General features: G+C 46.5%; 1 protein-coding gene across 1 annotated transcript in view; it reads right to left on the bottom strand.

Annotated features, from left to right (window-relative positions):
• Window positions 1-373: 373 nt before the first annotated feature.
• The window catches only part of GFAP (glial fibrillary acidic protein), a 51,767-nt gene continuing 30,001 nt past the window's right edge, over window positions 374-22,139 (bottom strand). The window contains exons 8-9 of the mRNA XM_030221831.1: window positions 7,673-7,755; window positions 374-1,558 (exon numbers count right to left, since the gene is read on the bottom strand). Of these exons, the coding sequence (XP_030077691.1) occupies window positions 1,517-1,558; window positions 7,673-7,755 (125 nt within the window). The 3' untranslated portion in view covers window positions 374-1,516. The remainder of the gene's footprint in view (window positions 1,559-7,672; window positions 7,756-22,139) is intronic.

Here is a 22,139-nt window from a genome sequence, read left to right as displayed (position 1 = left end):
CTGGGGACACATCCAACTCTGACTCAATGTAGGGGGCTTGAGTACCAGTATCACAAGAGAGTACCAAATTGTTCTTGCTTCAAGAAAACCAGCTACATGTAAATCTTACTGCTTCAAGTGGAAGCACCTTGCAATGTGGTGCATCCAGAGGGGCCGCATCCCATATCCTTTCTAATCTCTTCACTTTTAGACAACCTCCTGATTCCAACTCTGATCTGCAAACTTCTTTGGGAGCATACCATGAACTAGTGGAAGGCAAACCTGTCTTGATTCATTCTTAATTTCCAGATTCTTAAAAGGACTCTTACACACTAAGCCATCTGTTTAACTTCACCCCCTCCCCCTGCCACCCCCCCCCCACTTGGGACCTCAACATTGTTCTCACAAAGCTGACTGAGGTCACCTTCAACCCATGTCTGAGGCAACACTCCAGCACATTTCTTGGAAGGTGCTTTATTTTACTGCCATCACCTTGGCAAGATGGGTAAGTGAACTTCAGGCCCTGGTCCAGATCAGATGTTGCTACAGACCATCCTTCCACTATAATTAGAGTATTATCCATCTAGTTTTCATCCTAAAACTGCACTCCCAGCTGGCTGAAGCTATGCTTCACCCACTACAACAGAGCCTTGCTTTTTTATTTGAAGGCTACTCAACTGATCAGGAAAGGCTTTCAGTTTTTTTTGTCTTCCAATAGACCAGCTCAGGTCATGACCACACAGTCTCTTTCTAGATGGATTATGGGCGGTATCATCTTCTGCTATCACCAGGCAAAACTGCCTCCACTAGAACACATCTTTGTTCACTGACTTCATTCAAGTCAACAACCATGGTCATCTCAGATTGACTTCAGTCATGAATGTTTATAAAGCAGCCAAGTTGTCTTCTATTCACACCTTTGCAAAGCACTACTTTTTAGATACCTCTTCTTGCAGTGACAGTATTTTTAGATAGTCTATCCTCTATAACCTTCCTCCACCCTATACTGCACTGGGTCAATAAGCAACTAGAATGAGTGACCCTCAGTTCTGAAATCACCTACTGTTCTGTCTTCATTCAGACCTGCTTGTCCAGGAATAGGGGTTCTCTGTGGACAGCAGAGGAATGGGAGCTATATATCCCCATTCTCCATTTCCTCTATTGGATACATCTTGAGCAATGTTAAAAACAAAGAAGAGTCAGTTTGTTACTAGTGCAGGAACATCCACTCCAGCAAGGGTGACACTGGATGACAGCACCCATTCTGGTTCCATTTCCCTGCTGTCCATGAAGAACTCCCATTACCGGTAAGCAATCTCACTTATTTCAGTAGAATACCAAAAGTTAGACTTGCAAGGAGAATCCAGGTAGATGCTTTAAGCATAAAATCCAGCTGGTTAGTGAACCATAGTTAGATGGACTTGCTTCTGAGATCAGGTGCATGAGTCAAGGTGTTAGTATCATCCTGGATCTAAGACTGCTAGGATACTATTGCTATGGCAGGCTCTCCCATTCTGCCTTGTCATGAGATCATTTTCTATGCTGCTTCCTTGTGTTCCTGGGATGATTCCTTGATGACCTGCAAAGAGCCAGACGATCATTATGATGTGAGAGTGAGTCTGATTTCTATCCAGAAACACCAATTTACTGACCATCAGTGTGACCTATCAACTTGCCTGCGCTATTCTGTAACAGAGCTCATAAGAAAGGAGTTGAAATTAACATGCAAATATGACTCAGGATACAGAACAGATGCAGGCAAACTATATATAAAGGCCTATTTTCAGGAAATGGTTGTTAAAAATAGGATGCTTTGAATAAATTTGCAAATTAATTATAAAAAAGCCACATAAAATTAATGTGATCTTACCAATGACAAGAAAAATTTCAAATACTTAGTTGATTTGGTCACCAGAGGTCACTGTATAACCAGTTGTAAAGTTAAATGGAAGAACTACGGCAAATATAGACAGTCTGAGGAACAGTAAATTATGAGGGTTTAAGATACTTGTGAACTATTTAGAGATGTAGTTATCCATGTGGGCTACTACTAAGACGTCTTATGTGACCACTAACTCATGATTTTTTAGCACATGTCCCATTTTATGCAATAAGACCTAGTTACTAATAATCCAGGTTAACAGTGAAAACATGTCTTAATACTAGCTCACATTGATAACTTCTCTCCTTACTGGCCCTACTGCAATATTTTTCTTCTCTTGCAGCAGTAAGGATCTAGGCTTGGTTTAATTACCTAGACCAGCTTTTCTTTAAGAAAAACATTTAGCACACCAGGCCCAGTGCTAAGCCTTCACTGATTTTCACGAAGCTGCATGTAAGACCTAGAGCTGCCAAGGGGTCCCAATTTTTGAGAGGGAGATTTTAGTACACGCCCCACTCTACCTTGGCTCCACCTACTCTACATGTCTCCACCCCCTGCCACACCTCAATTCCACGGCCATTTCAGAAAATATTTTATTTATAGCCTAATACCCTTTTCAATTAGCTTTCAGAGGCCAAACCCTCCTGCCTCAGGGCAGGTCAGGACAGTATAATGCTGTTATGGTATCCTCTCCTGACCTGAGGAAGGAAGTGCTGGGCTCTGAAGGCTAATCAAAAATGTTTTAAAAATCAATGAAGGTATCACCTTATTTTCTATTTTGTGTTTTATTTGCATTTAATAACCTTCATTAACACAGTTACCACATTACTTTATCCTAAATTAAAAATAAAATTATTTTCTGTACCTTTGTTGTCTGGCCATTTACTTTCTCTAATTGTGTTGGTCCCAGTCTCTTGATTCTGCTGTCCTTTGTCTTCTCTTAACTCTCTAGCCAGGGTTTCATGTCCATTTGTCATTTTTCTCTCCTTTTTCTTTGTTTTCTTCATTTTTCTGCTTCTCTCTCAGTCCATATTTAATTCATTCTTACTATCCATTCTTTAATTTCCCTCTTTTTACTTAATCTACCTATGGCTTTTCATCTTTTTCTACTTCTACTACTACTTAACATTTCTAAAGCGCTACTAGGGTTACGCAGCGCTGTACAATTTAACATAAAGGACAGTCTCACTTTTGTTCTCCCCATACCCCTTCCTCTTATTCTCCAGTCTTTCACTAACTTCTATCCTCCTTTCCATTGTGATAACCACAGTGTCTGCCCTTACAGGAGGAGACCGCCAGAGGGCGCTCGCCCACTGAAATTGGGAAAATGCCCATTCTGGCCACTAGAGGGAGCTCCAGGGATCGAGCTGAGTATGGGCATGTATGGGCCAGTAGAGGGAGCTCCAGAGAGATAGCTGTGGGGAGTGAGAAGAGGCTTCTAGGCCAGATCTTTCTGGAACCAGAGGGGCGAGGTTTCAAGAGGTGGGGAGGTTTATTGGACACCTCATAAATAGCTTCCTCTTAGCAGAGGGAAGAGGTTTTGCCCGAAAGAGAGGAGGGTTCTCCCCCCAGGAGAAAGCCTGGCTGTGCCCTATGGCCCTGTGTGTCCCCAAAGGAAAAGATGGGGAGTCAAGAACAACCCAGAGGTACTGTGTGTCCCAGGATAAGAAGTATAGACTATGTGTTTAGGCAACAGGGCAAGGAGAAAAGTTTGAAATGGAAGATTGACCTGTGTAGGAAGAAGTGAACTTATAAGCTGGAAGAACTGTTTTAAGCTTGGGAAAGTGTTTAGAAGAACCAACAGCCGTGGGGTGGAGGATGGGACCGTAAGGTTAATGTGAATAAAAGAAGGTTCCATCCAGGGGAGGAGGCTGTTGTACCCTGCGACCCAGATGTCCTCAGGGAATGGTCTCAGGGGGGGGTGAATCTCAGTCAGAATGAGAATGGGAAAGCCAGGTTCCAAGAAAAGACTGTAACCGAGCTAATAAACTGAATTTACATGTAACTGGCTAATTTGCATATTGTTTTGGGCCAGCCGAAGAAGCTGGGCTATCTCCCCAGAAAAGAGGGACCTGGGGGGCCCCACCTAGAGAGCTGGAAAAGGGGAGGGGCGGTTACCAGGGGATACAGCGGAGAGGCAGGACCAGGACTGCCGATTAAGGAAGAGGTCACCCTGAGGAAAAGGGGAAGACCAAACCTAGAGGCCGGAATGAATGCAACCACATAGAAATCTGGTTTCAAGGTGGTTCCCTGTGGTAAAAGGCTGGTGAGGCCAGGCAGGAGCCCCTAGAGGACCAAGGCACACCAGAGAAGGCTCCAGAGAGTCCTGAGGGTGGAATAACCCCCAGGAAGACAAGGACAGGCAATAATTGTATCCCCCCAGGAAAGGGTGCAGAAAGGCCCACTGACTACAGGAAGGTTCTGGAGGACTAGAGAACTCGAAAAGAAAGCTGAGTGGAGCAGGCGTCCGTCTCCAGAGGAGGCCCCGGTATGAGGATAGCGGGAGCGGTCAAGTTCCAGAGGTCAGTCAGTCGAGGGACACGACATCTACTGTGATCCTTTTTATACCATCCAGCATCTCCCCTCTTTCTCTCCCTATCCTTCTAGTGTCTCCCCCTCTTTCTCTCTGCATCCTTCCATCCAGCATCTCCTCTTTCTCTACCTATCTTTCCATCTAGCACCTTCCCTCTTTCTCTCCTACCCTTCCATCCAGTGTCATCCCTCTTTCTCTTCTCATCCTTCCACCCATTACTGTCTCCTAATCCTTCCATCCTTCCTTCTAGACAGTTCTCTCTCTCTACCCTTTTCCATTCAGCATGTCCTCTCTCTCTCTCTCCCTTCCAGTGTCTTTCTTCTTTCTCTCCCTACCCTTCCATCCAGCATTTTCTGCCCCCTCCTTCCAGCATTTCCCCTCTCTCTCCCTCCTTTCATCGAGCATTTCTCCATCTGACAGTTAGGGTCTCCCCCAGTTTCGCCCCAGCTGCTTCTCTCTCTCTCTCTCTCTTTCCTGCTCTTTTCCATGCCCCCATCTTTCCACTCATCTCTCTCTCTCTGTCTCTCCCATCCAGCATCTTCCCTCTTTCTGCCCCTCCTTCTAGCATTTTCCTCTCTCTCCCTCCTTTCATCCAGCATTTCTCCTCTTTCTCTTTCCATCTGACCAGCCAGGGTCTCCCCCTTGCTCCCCTTCCTTCTCCCCAGCAGGCTGTCTCTCCCCTGCCCTTTTCCATGTCCCCTCTTTCTCTCATCTCTCTCTCTCTCTTTCTGTACCCTCCAGCATCCTCATTCTTCTTTCTTTATCTCCCCTCTGCTCTCTCCATTTATTCCTGCCTCCCTCTGGACACCCTTTCCCCCTTTCCCCCTACCCTTGCATCTCCTTCCTTGCCTGTCCAGAGCATCACCTACACAGCCTGTTCTTGGGACGGAGGGTGGTCATACACTGGTCATGCTGCTGCTGCTCCCGGTGTTCCTCCACCATAGTTTCTCCTCTCCCTGTTCACCCCCTGCAGCGGTGGAGGATCTTAGAGAGCCATTCCAACCAGTACCCTGTGTTTCCTCTCTCCCTCCGGCCCTATTGCAGCAGCAGCACCAGCAAAAGAAGAAAAATAAGCGCAGGGCCGCAGCAGCCTTCAGGTATGCGCTGTCGGCTCTGCCATCCTCTGCCCCACTGAAGTCAATTTCCTGTTCCAGGGGCCAAGGACCGGCAGAGCCGACAGCACATGCCTGAAGGCATCTGAGGCCCTGTGCTTGCTTTTTCTTCTTTTGCTGCGGCTGCTGCTGCTCAAGAGAAAAGCAGCGGTGGTGGATCTCAGTGGAAGACTTTCCCGCTTTGGCAGGAGTGCGGGAGATGACCCGTCAAAGTGGGAGCCTCCCGCTAAATGTGGGAGACTTAACAGGTCTGAAGACCAGGGCTGGCCTTACCAATTGTGGGGCCCTCTGTGGACCAATTTTGGGCCCCCGATGGTCTGGTATGTACCCCTGTTTCTGATCCCCCCTCCACCTTACAACATGGAGTGGAGGAGTGGCCTAGTGGTTAGAGCACCAGTCTTGCAATCCAGAGCTGACCGGTTCAAATCCCACTGCTGCTCCTTGTGATCTTGGGCAAGTCACTTAACCCTCCATTGCCTCAGGTACAAACTTAGATTGTGAGCCCTCCTGGGACAAAGAAATATCCAGTGTACCTGAATGTAACTCACCTTGAGCTACTACTGAAAAAGGTGTGAGCAAAATCTAAATTAATAAATAAAAATAAAACAGGTGTTTCTCTGTAGAGGGCTCAGGGCAGCGGCAGCAATTCGCATAAGTCGTCTACTGCCAACCCCATAGCCTGCTCTCTGCTGTGTCCCACCCTTGCAAAAGCAGGAAGTTACATCAGAAGGAGGCAGGACAGAGAAGAGAGCAGGCTTTGGTCTCAAGGTTGCCAGGTGGGCGGTTTTACCGCCCAATTGGGCGGGTTTTCGCCAGCAGCGGCGGGAAAATTTCGCCGGCCGCGGGATGTGGTTTTTTGGGTGGTTTTCCCGTCGCCGCTGTGCGAGTTCGGCGTTTTTTTCCGGGGCTTCTATTGGTACAATTTGGTCCAATAGAAGCTTTTCCGGGGCTTCTATTGGTCCAAATTGGACCAATAGAAGCCTTTCAGGGGCGGGGCTGACGTCAGGGATGACGTAGGGGGCGGGGTAGTGACGTGGGAGGTGGGGTTCAGTGACGCGGAAGACGGGGATTGGCTACGGGCGGTTTTTGGGCGGGTTTACGGCTAGTTTCGGGCTGGAAAAATTTTTCCCAGCTGGCAACCCTGTTTGGGCTCAGCAGCAGACAGCCTATGCGAATTGCTGCTGCTGCCCTGAGTCCTCTACAAAGAAACATACATTTTAAGGTGTGTGTGTGTTTGGAGAGGGTGCGTGTTCACAGATAGGGGAACATGCAGCATGCCGGGGTGGGGGGCCTCCAGGAGCATGGAGCTGTGTATGATTGCCCTTGCTTAAGGCCAGCCCTGTGTAAAGAATGGTAGCAGAATTGTTGCTATTTAAAGTGTGTTATCAGTGTTTGTTTCCATCTTCATCTATAACCCTGGGCAAAGTACTTCCATAAAGGCCAAATTTAAATTATGTCTTCCCACAGGTAACTGGGGGGAGAGGGTGTTAGTTTTCAACAAGTGTCCCCTCTTTATAACCTCATTTCCCATTGTCCCGTTTGAACTCTACTGCTGTCTAGAAAAGCAACCGGTCCTGCAGCAGCAGCTTCTTTCTAGCAAGGACTTCAGTTTGGTCCTGTGAGTTGTTGTACCTGATAGGTCTGTTGAGCCCCCCCCTCCTGCTTCTGCAAAGGTTACACATTGCTATAGAAATCAATGTAAAGAGTGGGGTTCTGAAGGGCCTGTTGGAGAGGAGTTGCTGCTGTAGGTTCCAGGCCTAGATTAAGGCATAACAGTGGCAGCTGCACTCCAGCACCTATTTAAATTTGCATCCAAAGCAATTGTCTCTGCCTAAATCTGGTTTTACTTCCATGTGAGAATGATCTAGAGGAGGGAGTAATCTTGAGCCATTTGTCTCTTGGAATCAACAATCTGAAAGGGTCATTGTGTGGCTTGAAAGCCTATAGGTGATCACATGGCCTTCATCTGCCTCTATTTTGCCAACAGATGCTGCTGCTAATTATCTAGTCTGGATCAGCAGAGTGAAATCTGGATTTCTCAGTACTGTTATGGGGAGAATCATGTAACATAGTAAATGTTGGCTTACTGATTCTGTCCTGCAACCCATGAAAGTGAATTTGATGTGAACAATCTCCTAATAAAAGAAGAGGTGCATAGTCACCTACCTCTTGATCTCTGGTCTCAATTGTTTTTACCAAAACTCGCTTCACATGGGCCTCAGAGAATGACTTTGTGTCCAGGCTGGTCTCTGGAAAGAAAAAGTGGTGACATATGAGGCTCTTTCTTTCTTTCTTTTTTGTTTTAATGCAGTTTAACATTTTTTTCAAGAATCCAGGGACCAGATGATCAAAAACTCTGTGCTGTTCTGAACAGCACTGTAAAATTAGCACTGGAACAGCACAGGGCAATAATGCCCTATGATCAAAACTGTTCTGTTTGGTCATGTGCCCTTAGACCCAGACTGAGCCCACACTAGCACAGAGACTAAACGGCTATGAAGCCCAGCACGCTTAGGGAGACCAGAGAGCACCACCAGGAAGGAAAGATAGAACACTCATATGGGCCGCAAGCCTGGACTGGAACCCACATGTAACAGAGTCCAAGTGCACGGGCCGCAAGGCCGAACTGGAACCCAAACAGGAAGAAAGGGGAAAGGAACAGAACAAGGTTCTCTAAGAGAATACTAACCAGGCAGCGCATGCTGCACAAAACACAGCCACAAATGAAAGGTCAAAAGACCAATACACACAGGCACAAACAGTAACTAAAGGGTTAAAGGCAACCCCATGCAAAGAGATAGCTCGGACTGTGCCTGAAAGCACAGAGGCAAAAGAGCAACTCACACAGGCTCAAATAGCAGAAACAGCAAGTAAAGGATTAAAGGGAACCCACACACAGAGACAGCTCAGGGCGGTGCTATAAACCACAGCTAAATGGAAGAGCAGCTCACACAGATTCAAACAACAGATTCAGCAAGTCCAGGGTTAAAAGGAAACCACACAGAGAGGCAGCTGAGGACTGTGCTAGAAAACACAGCTAAATGGAAGAGCAGCCTATAGAGATTCAAACAACAGATTCAGCAAGACAAAGGTTAAAGGGAAACTACACAGAAAATCAGCACACAGCTGTGCTTGGAAACACAGCCAACTGGAAGAGCAAGTTCTCACAGACTCAAACAGCAGATTCAGAAAGTAAAGGGTTAAAGGCTAACCACACAGAGAAAGAACTCACACTGTGCCTCAAGCACAGACAAACGGAGGATCAGAAGGTAAGCTCCCAGCTGAGGGACTGAATGCTAGAGTGTCCTATACAAGAAGAGGTAGGCTTAAATAGGGTCTGTCATCTGACATCATCTTCCTCAGACGTCAGCCCAATCCCTGACATAGCCAATCAGGATCAAAACCCTGTCGCTACCATGCTTATCCCAGTAGGATCATAACAAAAACCAATAGCATGAAAATTCATGCATGCTATTAGCTCTGATCATGGGGGTACTTTTCTGGGAGGATTGTGCCTGGGCATGCTCCCACACAAGTTGTTTAACAGCTCCGGGCTGTAAAAAAAAAAAAGCTCAGACCTGTCAAACTGGAGGTTTCCCCCTCCCTCTGCATGCAAGGGACTGGAGGTCCAGTGGACCTCAAGCCCCCCAGCCCCCCCGAACAAGTAAAGTTTCCCTAGTGACCCAATGCCCTTCTGACCCCTTCCCTGGACATGAGAGGGGGCTGGAGTTCGGGTGGACCTCTTGCACCGCGCAACACAAAAAAACTCCTTGGTGGCCCAGTGGGCAACCCTCCCCACCATACCTCCCACCTGCCCTGGTAGTCTAGTGTCTCCCGAACCCCCCCCCCCCCCCGGTGCCTTGTAGTGATGGAGGCGGGAGTAGCACTCCCTCTTCTTTCCAATGCCACTTCCAAATTGGCAGTGCCCTGCCCTGCCCAATGCATCCTAGGATGTACTGGGTGGGGCTTCCCTACCATATAAGGGAGTTTCTCCCTTATATGGTAAAGAAGCCCCTCCCAGGATCAGGAACAATAGGACAGGAGAAACCTCTACGATAGATCCACACCATGCACAAGAAGTAGAGGCTGACCACAGACTAGACCAACTCGGGAGATGATATAGATGAAAATACTTTATTGATTGTTCAAGGGACCCGACACGGTCCGTGTTTCAACGCCCAAAGGCGTCTGCCTCAGGAGTCACAAAAGGTATTCACAGAGCACATATGTAAAATGGATTTATAAACAAGGATAAACTCTATGAAATTCAAATCGAGTTTCCTGCACACACCAATTCGGTGGAGAACAAAGACAAGAAAAACCCCCCATAGCGTCATGCTGTGTTTTTTTTTTTTTTTTTGTGTTTGTGCAGGAAACTTGATTTGGTTAAAAGGTGAGGTGAAAGAGGATATTAGAACCAAAAGAACATCTTTCAAAAAATGGAAAAAGGATCCATACGAAAAAAATAAGAAGCAACATAAGCACTGTCGAGCCAGTTGTAAAGCATTGATAAAGAAGTTTACAACAGAATATGAAGAAAAACTTGCCGCGGAGATGAAAATTCATAGTAACACTTTTTTTTAGGTATATTAGAAGCAGGAAGACTGCAAGGGACTCTGCGGGACCGTTAGATCATGAAGGAGCAAAAGGAGCACATAGGGAGACAAGGCCATAGTGGAGAGATTGAATGAATTCTTTGCTTTGGTCTTTACGGAAGAAGATATAAGAGATCTACCTATACCGGAAATTGTTTTCAGGGGTGACGATGCAGAGGAACTGAAAGAAATCTCGGTGAACTTGGAAGATGTACTGGGCCAAATTAACAAGTTAAAAAGTGATAAATCATCTGGACTGGATGGTGTACACACCAGAGTAACGAAAGAACTCAAACATGAAATTGCTGCAGTGGCGTTCCTAGGGCGACTGACACCCGGGGCAGATCGCCGATGCGCCCCCACCCCGGGTGCAGCGCCCCCCTGGTGAAATGACACCCCCCCAGGTGCATTTTTACCTGCTGGGGGGGGGGGGGGGGTGCTGCACGCCTGTCGGCTCGCTTGTTTCATGCTCCCTCTGCCCCGGAACAGGAAGTAACCTGTTCCGGGGCAGAGGGAGCACGGAACGAGTGGCGCCGACAGGCACGTGGCACCCCCCCAGCGGCGTGCACCCGGGGCGGACCGCACCCACTGCCCCCCCCCCCTAGGAACGCCACTGAATTGCTGATCTGCTGCTAGTGATCTGTAGTCTGTCGTTAAAATTGTCCATACCGGTAGTACCTGAAGATTGGAGGGTGACTAATGTGTTGCTGATTTTTTAGAAAGAGTTCCAGGGGTGATCCAAGAAATTACAGACCTGTAATCTTGACTTCAGTGCTGGGCAAAATAGTAGAAACTATTATAAAGAATAAAATTACAGTATATGTATACAAACATGGTTTAATGGGACAGAGCTAGCATGGATTCAGCCAAGGAAGGTCTTGCCTCACCAATTTGCTTCATTTCTTTGAAGGTGTGAATAAACATGTGGATAAAGGGAGCTGGTTATTTAGTATATCTAGATTTTCAGAACGCTTTTGACAAAGTACCTCATGACAGACTCCTGAGAAAATTAAGGAGTTGTGAGATAGGAGGCAATGTCCTTCTGTTGATTAAGAATTGGTTATTGGACAGAAAACAGAGGGTAGGGTTAAATGGCCATTTTTCTCAGTGGAGGAGGGTGAATAATGGAGTGCTGCAGGGATCTGTACTGGGACCTGTACTATTTAACATATTTAACCATGATCTGGAAATCAGAACAACAAGTGAGGTGATTAACTTTGTAGATGACACAAAACTATTCAAAGTTGTCAAAAAGCATGTGGATTGTGAAAAATTGGAGGAAGACCTTAGGAAACTGGAAGACTGGGTATCCAAATGGCAGAAGCAAGTGGTTGAGAAAATAAAGGCTAAAGAGTTGGCGTTCCAGAAATACAGAAAAACTCAAGAAAAGGAACACAAGGAGGAATACCGGATGAAACTGAAAGAAGCCAAGAGAGAGATACGTCTGGCGAAAGCGCAAGCGGAAGAACAAATAGCTAGAAATGTAAGAAGGGGTGACAAAAATTTCTTCAGGTATATTAGTGAAAGGAGAATGACTAAAAAGGGAATTGTGAGACTAAAAGATACTGCGAACCGCTATGTGGATAATGATGAAGAAAAAGCAAATTTGCTAAATAGATACCTTTGTTCTGTTTTCACAGAAGAAAATCCTGGAGAAGGACCGCGATGGACTGGAAAAAGTACAAATGAGAATGAAGTAGATAGAGCACCGTTCACGGAAGAGAGTGTGTATCAACAACTTGAAAAGCTAAAGGTGGACAAAGCCATGGGACCGGACGGGATTCACCCCAGGATATTAAGGGAGCTCATAGAGGTTTTGGCGGGTCCTCTTTTTGTTTAATATATCCTTGCAGACGGGAGAGGTTCAGGGGATTGGAGAACGGCGGATGTGGTCCCTCTTCACAAAAGTGGTGACAGGGAAGAAGCTGGAAACTACAGGCCGGTAAGCCTCACTTCGGTTATTGGAAAAGTAATGGAAGCGATGCTGAAGGAAAGGATAGTGAATTTCCTGGAAGCCAATAAGTTGCAAGATCCGAGACAACATGGTTTTACCAAAGGGAAATCGTGCCAAACGAATCTCATTGAGTTCTTTGATTGGGTGACAGGAGAATTGAATCAGGGACGAGCTATGGACGTAATCTACTTAGATTTCAGCAAAGCTTTTGACACGGTTACCCACAGGAGGCTCTTAAATAAACTGGATGGGCTGAAGATAGGACCCAAAGTGGTGAACTGGATTAGGAATTGGTTGACGGACAGACGCCAGAGGGTGGTGGTGAATGGAATTCGCTCAGAGGAGGGAAAGGTGAGTAGTGGAGTGCCTCAGGGATCGGTGCTGGGGCCGATTCTGTTCAATATATTTGTGAGTGACATTGCCGAAGAGTTAGAAGGTAAAGTTTGCCTATTTGCGGATGATACTAAAACCTGTAACAGAGTGGACACCCGAGAAGGAGTGGAAAACACGAAAAAGGATCTGAGGAAGCTAGAAGAATGATCTAAGGTTTGGCAATTAAAATTCAATACGAAGAAATGCAAAGTGATGCACTTAGGGAATAGAAATCCACGGGAGATGTATGTGTTAGGCGGGGAGAGTCTGATAGGTACGGACGGGGAGAGGGATCTTGGGGTGATAGTATCTGAGGATTTGAAGGCGACGAAATAGTGTGACAAGGCGGTGGCTGTAGCTAGAAGGTTGTTAGGCTGTATAGAGAGAGGTGTGACCAGCAGAAGAAAGGGGGTGTTGATGCCCCTGTATAAGTCGTTGGTGAGGCCCCACCTGGAGTATTGTGTTCAGTTTTGGAGGCCGTATCTTGTTAAGGATGTAAAAAGAATTGAAGCGGTGCAAAGAAAAGCTACGAGAATGGTATGGGATTTGCGTTACAAGACGTATGAGGAGAGACTTGCTGAACTAAACATGTATACTCTGGAGGAAAGGAGAAACAGGAGTGATATGATACAGACGTTCAAATATTTGAAAGGTATTAATCCGCAAATGAACCTTTTCCGGAGATGCGAAGGCGGTAGAACGAGAGGACATGAAATGAGATTGAAGGGGGGCAGACTCAAGAAAAATGTCAGGAAATATTTTTTCACGGAGAGAGTAGTGGATGCTTGGAATGGTGGAAATGAAAACAGTAACGGAATTCAAAATGCGTGGGATAAGCATAAAGGAATCCTGTGCCGAAGGAATGGATCCTCAGGAGCTTAGTCGAGATCGGGAGGCGGGGCTGGTGGTTGGGAGGTGGGGATAGTGCTGGGCAGACTTATACGGTCTGTGCCAGAGCCGGTGGTGGGAGGCAGGACTGGTGGTTGGGAGGCAGGGATAGTGCTGGGCAGACTTATACGGTCTGTGCCAGAGCCGGTGGTGGGAGGCAGGGATAGTGCTGGGCAGACTTATACGGTCTGTGCCAGAGCCGGTGGTTGGGAGGTGGGGCTGGTGGTTGGGAGGCGGGGATAGTGCTGGGCAGACTTATACGGTCTGTGCCAGAGCCGGTGGTGGGAGGCGGGACTGGTGGTTGGGAGCAGGGATAGTGCTGGGCAGACTTATACAGTCTGTGCCAGAGCCGGTGGTGGGAGGCAGGGATAGTGCTGGGCAGACTTATATGGTCTGTGCCAGAGCCAGTGGTTGGGAGGCGGGGCTGGTGGTTGGGAGGCGGGGATAGTGCTGGGCAGACTTATACTGTCTGTGCCCTGAAGAGCACAGGAACAAATCAAAGTAGGGTATACACAAAAAGTAGCACATATGAGTTGTCTTGTTGGGCAGACTGGATGGACCGTGCAGGTCTTTTTCTGCCATCATCTACTATGTTACTATGTTAAATGTAAAGTGATGCACATTGGGAAGACTAATCCAAATCATAGTTATCTGATGCTAGGGTCCACTTTAGGAGTCAGCACTCAAGAAAAATACCTAGGTGTCATTGTAGACAATATGCTGAAATCTTTTGCCCAGTGTGCATCGGCAGCCAAAAAAACCAAACAGGATGCTAGGAATTAATAGAAGAGGGATGCAAAATAAGACCAAAAATATTATATTGCCTCTGTATCTCTCCATGGTGTGACCTCACCTTGAGTATTGTATTCAATTCTGGTCACCATATCTTAAAGAAGATATAGCGTAATTAGAAAAGGTTCAAAGAAGCGTGACCTTCAGCTTAGAAAAGAGACAGCTGAGGGGGGATATGATTGAGGTCTACAAAATGGAGTGGGTAGAGGTGAATCCATTTTTCACTTATTCAAAAAGTACAAAGACCAGGGGATACTCAATGAAATTGCTTGGGAATAATTTTAAAACAAATAGGAGGAAATATTTTTTTCAGTTAAAGAATAGTTAAGCTCTGGAACTCATTGCTGGAGGATGTGGTAATGGTGGTTAGTGTATCTGGGTTTTAAAACAGTTTGGCTAAGTTCATGGAGGAAAAAATCCATATCTGTTATTGAGATGGACATGGGGGAAATCACTGCTTGCCCTGGGATGGGTAGTATGGAATGTGGCTACTATTCGGGTTTCTGCCAGGTACTTGTGACCTTGATTAGCCACTGCTAGAAACAGGATACTGGGCTAGATGGACCATTGGTCTAACCCAGTATGGCTGCTCTTATGTTTTTATGTCTCTATGTAGTCTCTCCCTGGCTGAAAGAAAACCTCATTTTTCAACATCTCCAAATGCAAAGCCATTCACTTTCCTGGCTCTTGCTCTCCTAACTCCTTCTTTCCCTCCATTGAGACACACCCCATTCCATTCCTTTGTGCTTTTCTCCTTTTGTGCTCTGTACTGGATTTGTTCTGCTAAACCTTCTCAAAAACTCATTCATACAGTGATCATTTCTCTAGTCTTCTCACAGTTGGACTATTGTAACTCTCTTTACTGTGGTCTTTCCCTCACTTCACTGAAGCATCTTCAACTTAAGAACATAAGAATAGCCATACTGGGTCAAACCAATGTTCCTGTCTCTCTGCATTTGAACTGATTCTTCAGCACAGGAATTGCAGTATATATTGGATACTTATACATTTACCAGAGAATATATTTGGAAACCAGTGTGACCCCTGATGAAGGTTATCCAATACTTGTCCAGGTTGGGTCTAGTTTCCATTAAAGTTACATTTGAGTGAATTTTTGCTGTTTCATCCTTCCTTGGATCACTACTGCTGTTTGTATTGTCTGCTAGGTCATGGAGGCACATTATGAAGTTCTCAATTGTTTTCCATTTCTAAGATGCTATTTCAAATCTGCACCCTCTTATGTAGTAGCTATGAACGTTTCCTTAGTCACCTGGACGATTTGCAAGGAAGATATAACTTTTGGAGGGTGAATCTTCATTTTCCTCGTGCAGTTGCTCATTATGGAACCAGCAGCACTCACAACCAGGCATCTCCACAGGTTCAGAGCTCATAGCTCTGTATTTAGCCTCACAGCCATCTTTCTACCCAGTCTGAGGGATTTCATACTATTTTGTTTGCTGCATGGTGGTAGCCTTAAAACGTGTGCCCATACATACAAGGCAGTGCAGTGAAAGTCAATGTAGTTAAATGTGCTGGATAACCAAACTCTGGTGTTACTGGATGACTCTGTATGAAGAACAGGCTGAGTCAATCATAATTTTCCAACTGATACCCCATTGGTTTCATGGATTTCTACTGTTAATCTCCTGCAGCTAAGGGGAAGGGAGTTAAAAAGAAATTAAATTGTGATGTGAATTAGGTCTATGTGAAGAAGTCTATAGGAAGTTACCACTAACCCTTAAAAGCACTCCCTCACAGTCACAAAGCCATCTTAAAAATCAGTCTACAGACCAGGGAGGAGATGATCAAGGCAGAATAAAAACCCTCAGCACAACTCAGTCAGGGAGGCCCAGAGGAGAGAAGAGAAGCTCTCTACCTTATGCTTCCACTGCAGAAATGTAAGCTTCAGAAATTCCACTCAGGTAGGCCAAGTTTATCTTGGAACTCTGCAGAAACTGTAACTTTGGACTCAGGGCCAAGCTTGGCCTGATTGTGTTGAATTTTGAAAGACAGGACTTTAATTCTGGAACTCTAGGCCAGAGAAAAGCTGTGTGTGCTGCCTTTTGAGATACAGACTAGTGCACACTGTGGCCTTGCAGGAGCAGGCCACAGGAGAGAACTTTATGACTACAAGGACTGATTTTTGTGTTTATTTTCTCCTGGCCTGTGAAGGGAACAGGTCACTCATTTTCCTGCACACAAATAAATTGTTTTATTTCACATTTAAACCTTTGAGTGGCTCTGTCTATCACGGCTCCAGGCTCTGCCCTCACTCACACTGCTACAGTCTATTTATCCTTAGTGAGTTAGAGTCCTAGGTAACTAGCACGTCTGAAAACAGCACACTTTTATTAATCAGCCAGAATGTGACCAGCTACTGCTCAGTTCATTAAAAGACATGATAACTTTCAGTGGCAATTCTGATTTTTTTGCCTTTAGCATTTTACTGATAGAGGGTCAGGGTTTGTTGATCGCTATACTTGATACACATTCATGCCAACATTTCACAGCTCTTAAGGTCAGCTTCTTTAAAGAGCAATTGAAAGGAAAGCCTTGAAACACATTAACAGGGCCTAGTATTTCCAATTAATCTCTGCTTTTAATAAGACTGTGATCCAGTTGATGGATTTGTTTACACTGAAGACTGAAGCAGACTCTGTCTGTGGTACTATATTCCACATTCTTTTAGCATCAGGTGTCACAATGGATTAAGGGGTGTAGTTATCAACGCAGGCTGCCATTATGACTGGTTATTTTATCCACTAACTCATGCTACTTAGCACAGGTCCCATTTTATGAAATGAAAGGGAAATGGGACTTGATATACCGCCTTTCTGAGGTTTTTGCAACTACATTCAAAGCGATTTACATATATTTAGGTACTTATTTTGTACCAGGGGCAATGGAGGGTTAAGTGACTTGCCCAGAGTCACAAGGAGCTGCAGTGGGAATCAAACTCAGTTCCCCAGGATCAAAGTCCACTGCACCAACCACTAGGCTACTCCTCCACTCTTGAGACCTACTGCCCGATATTCAGCGCTATTTAACTGGCCAGAACGGCTGCTGACCAGTTAAAATAGTGCTTAGTTGGCTATCCACCGATATTCAGCAGGGGATAACCAGCTATTCAGCAGGGAAAACTGGTTATATTGCCATGTTTAGCCGTGTCAAACACAGGAATATCTTTGGCTGGTTTGATGATAACTGGCTAAGTCTGAATATCAACTTAGCCGGTTATCTTCAAACTGGCCAAAAATAAACCGGATATTCAATGCTGGTCACTGGAAACGGCCCACCACTGAATATCTGGACTTAGCTCCACAGCTTTTTTTGAGGGGGTACTTGGGGGTACTGAGTACCGGCACCTTTTCCATTGTCTGCTAAAGTTGGCCCATGGTCCCCAAGTTTTAATGAATGAGCTCAGGCTCTACACACCAATTCTGCCTTGTCATAGATTCTGTGACTGGTTTCAGGGGGGCTGGTTATTGTGGGGTGGGTCCCTCAGTGATCATCCCACCCTTGAAGGGTGGCTTGGCATTTGAGTACCGGCACCTTTTTTGCTAGAAAAAATGCACTGCTTAGCTCTGACAGGGAGTTAACCAGTCTAACTCCTGCTGTCTGAACATCAGCCCCCTAGTTTCTAATAACGGGTTAACAGCAAAATGGCACGTCTTAACAATAGCCCATATTGATAACGTCCTCCCTTAATCAATATTCAAAGGGACTTATATTTTAAATAGCTGCCAGTAAATGTATAAATCCCCTATGAGTTGATTTTTCAGTGATCCTATAAGGACAATTCTATAGCCTAGATACCCACATTTATGCACACTTTATGTACATAAATGTTTAGAATAAGGGCATGTATATGTGTATGTATGCATATATGTGCATAAATAAAAAATTCTCCCTAAGCACTATTTTGCAAATACCCACTAAACGTATACAGCACAGATTTGCAAGGAGGGGGTTATAGGTGGGACATAGGTAGGCTTTCCACTTATGCATGTACCTGATAGAATACGGCAAGTTACACACGTACCTGCCGCATATAGGCTCTGGGGCTGATGCTGGTCCCTAATTGTTCGGCATGCTGATACCGGGTTATTCTAGTATTTTATAATGGAGCTTAGGCACCTCAGTTCCTTTATAGCAGAGGTTTTCAAGCCAGTCCTTGGGTTACACCCAGCCAGTCAGGGTTTTCAGGATATCTCCATTGAATTCAATGAGCCTGAAAACCCCGACTGGCTGGGTGTGCCCCAAGGACTGGGTTGAAAACCTGTGCTTTATAGTATAGACTCCTGCCAGCCCAGTGATGTATTTATTCAAGGTGAGTGTGTTGTGTACGCACCCCTGTCAGGACCCCCCCCCCCCCCCACCACCGCCTGTGCCTTAAAATAATCTCTGCTCCAGTCTTCGCCCAGGCAGTGATAGTGACACTCATAGGCTGCCTGTGGCCTGCACTGGAACTTCCTCTCTGAATGTCCCGCCCCTTCTGATGCAACTTCCTGTTTTGTGAAGGGTGAGATGGTTCAGAGAGAAAGTCCTAGAGCAGGCCACAGGCAGCCTATGAGTGCCGCTGCCCAGGTGAAGAATGGAGCAGAGATGATTTAAGGTGCCGGGGCAGGGGGGAGCAGGAGACCCTCCTACTGTTAAAAATTCCTGGCTACAATACTAGCTCCTACTGCACATTTAATATCATATTTTAATGGTAGCCCATGTTGATAACTAACCAGTGGTGTTCCTATGTTGGCTACCACCTGGGAGGATCGCTGCTGCGCACCCCCCTGGCGCATCACCTCCACCCCCCCCGGCGCATCACCTCCTGGGGGTGCAGGGAGTAGTCATGCTGCTGTCGGCTCTGCTGGTTCCCTGCCCAAGAGCAGGAAGTAACATGAGAGGGAACAAGGAACCTGCGGAGCCAACAGCCATGTGGCTGTTCTCTGCACCCCCTTGCAGCATGCACCCGGGGCAGACCACCCCCACTGCCCCACCCTTGATACACAACTGTAACTAACCCTCTAAAATGGCTAACATACACATGTATGTGCCTTCACATAAATGTGTAAATTCTGAAATGTGTTTATTTTGCCCCTTGATATTTAAGACATCTATGTTTCTGAAATGGATGCTCCTGCCACATGTATCCATTTTGGTATGCATCTTAGAATAAGTTCTACATCAGCAAATCTTGTTGTAAAATACTAGTGGAACTTGAGATGTCCCAACTTGAACGTCTCAGTTCTGATTTGTTTTGTCTTTTCTAAAAGGCCACATCTGGAGGGTAATCTTATAACAGGGCGCCTAGGATAAAAGGGTAAAAATGTGCTTACTGAGGCATTATTGTATAAAGAAGAGTAGGCCCCTATTATTCTTTATAACATATTCGTGTAAGTGACAGGTGTGGATATTTACAACAGCCCTAGAGCAGAAGTAACCGTTCCAATATTTGTCATTGTGGCAGCATGGCTAGCTGCTGGCTGCAGGACCTCACACAAATGTGGCAGACTTACACACAGGTTGCAGGTAAAAGTCAAAAGTACTTTAATTATGTACACATAAGGGGTTGTAGTCAGCTTTGTTACTTCACAGGCTTAGTCCTTTTAAGTAGTATCTCACTCTCTCAATACAGTTCCAGTCAATACTCTTCATGAGGCTGGCTCCTAGCGAGGCCCAAATGCTATGGTAACTAATGTCACCTCAGGTCCCTTCTGGACACTGTGACAAGGCAAGCCCCAGAGATCACCCTGTGAAGCAGTTGAGCCCAGAACTACGGGTCCCAGAAGTCCTTGCAAAAAGGAGAGAGGGGAGTAGTCCTGAAAAGAGGGAATGGATTCCCAGTCCCATCAGGGGGAGCCAGGGCTCGAGGCAGAGTGAGCCTGTTACTCTCTGCCCCACTAGGGGGAGAGGCAAGGTTGAAGCTCAGTTTCCCTGGCTTCGCCATCAGTATATAATTCCCCACAGCTGTGGGAAGGGGAGAGCTGCATTCCTGGAGGCTCTCAGTCCCCAGGAGAAAGGAGATACGAGGGGAGAGGGAGATTCCATGGAGTATGTGGAGGAAGGAAGGATCCTGCCACTAGAGCTGCCCAAGGGAGAGGAATCAGCTACCATAGAGTGGGAGGATTCAAAGGTTGCCCTGCCCAGCACATGAAGGCAGTGGAGGAGGCCACACCGGAGGTGGTACTGAGAGGGGGGAGAAACTGCCAACCCTGCTCCTCGCAGGGTTTCCTCAGGACTGTGTAAAAGGCAGGTGATAGGTGATATTGATGGCTGGGCAAAGACTGTAAATGAAGAGTTTTCTGCTCTATTGGGCTATAGTAAAAGTATGCTGGACTCTGACTAAGCCTTCCTGAAGGAGGGGGAAGGGAAACAGAGCAGGTGCTAAAGGGATTTTGGAACCTGGATTGTACCTTTTTCTTCTCTTTCCTTTTGGAGATGATCGTATAAGGACTGTATCTTTATTCCTTTGGAAGACTATGTTAGACAGGCTGTACCTGCTGTTTTGAAGATGTTATGATTTTGGCTGGGAAATTGCCTGGATAATAAAAGACTTTTGGCCCTGAGTTCCCGCGTCCGCGGTATTCTGTCTCGGGCCCCGAAGACCCCCGCTGGCCGGCTGGCCCCCCCCAGAGGAGGAAGCGGACCCCCTTTACAACACACAACACACTTATACATTTTAGGAATAGTCTGCAAGGTTCTCTCTTACTTTGGCATTCTTCTGGCCATGTATCATTAACTTCTGGAGGCTGATTTGATTGCTTACAGTTTCCCACCCCAGGGAAACACTTAGCTCTATCTACTTCTCTTCTCTGGCACTCCCCTCAGGTACTGTAGCCTCAGGTACCACTCTCTTAGAGACCTCTTGACTGGAGGCCTCTTTCCTGGAAACGTCTTCACTCAGGGCCTCCCTTATCTTTTCTCCTTTAAGGCATTTAACCTCCTTCTTGCCTGTTTGACAGCAGGTTTGTGCCTCCTGTTCTAAGGTGGTTCAATGTCAGCGTCAGTGAGGGAGTGATCCTATGGAAACCCAGCCATGAATCATCCACTCCCTCACAGTTATATACTCGTGTATAGTACAGTATTTTGTAATCTATATCTGCTCCACCCACAATTCACCTCTGTGCACACACACAGGCAGAGTACACGCCATCATGCCATGGTGCATACTTTCAACGTCAGTATTCTGTAAGGGTAAATTTGTATTCATATTTTGCCAGTTCCACACATAAATGATTTAAATACCTCAAAGTGGATGCATACTTTATGGCTTAAAATATGTGCCCCCTCCTTATAAAATTACCCCCTAGCTGCTGAATATTGCTAGTATATGTATAGCCACTGACTATTCATATAGGAGCCCTGAAAAGGGGAGTAGCAACCACTGAGTGAGCCCAGCAAAATGCCCAGGGCTGTCCAATGGTAGGGGCCATCTGAAATTGGAGCACTTCTCTCCTGTACCCAGGTCTGGCATCTCTCCCTCCCCCCAGTGCACCTGCGTGGGTCTGCCATTTGCCTACCTCCATTCCTCCCTTCCACCCCTCACGTGCTCAGGTCTGGCATCTACCCCCCTCCATGACATCTGCCTACCTTCATCCCCCCCCCCCCCCCGGCCTCCAAATTCTGGTGGGCTGCTGCAGAGGAAAGGCCCTGCCAGACAGAGAGCAGCCTTCAGTGCTGCCTCTGCCTCAACCTGCCTGATTTAGAGGATGGGGTGGGGGTGGCGAGGAACGGAGGTAGGCAGATACAGTATCATTGTGGGGGAGGAGGGTAGATGTCAGACCTAAGTATATGGGAGATGGAAGGGAAGGGGAGAGAGCCTGGATCAAAGGAGAAGGGGAAGAGAGGGAGAGACTTGCTGGATATGGGGTGGGGTGGGGGGCTGAGAGATGAGAGAGAGAGAGACCTGGAGCAAAGGGGAGGAGAAGAGAGGGAGAGATAATACTGGACCTGGGGTGGGGGGCTGAGGGAAGACAGAGAGACCTGTAGCAAAGGGGAAGGGAACAGAGGGGGCAGATTCTGTACGGGGGGGGGG

The sequence above is a fragment of the Microcaecilia unicolor genome, chromosome 12 (genome assembly GCF_901765095.1).
Source record: "Microcaecilia unicolor chromosome 12, aMicUni1.1, whole genome shotgun sequence".
Lineage (NCBI taxonomy): Eukaryota > Metazoa > Chordata > Amphibia > Gymnophiona > Siphonopidae > Microcaecilia > Microcaecilia unicolor.
The sequence above is the reverse complement of the archived record's forward strand: the minus strand, read 5'-3'. Positions and strand labels throughout refer to the sequence as shown.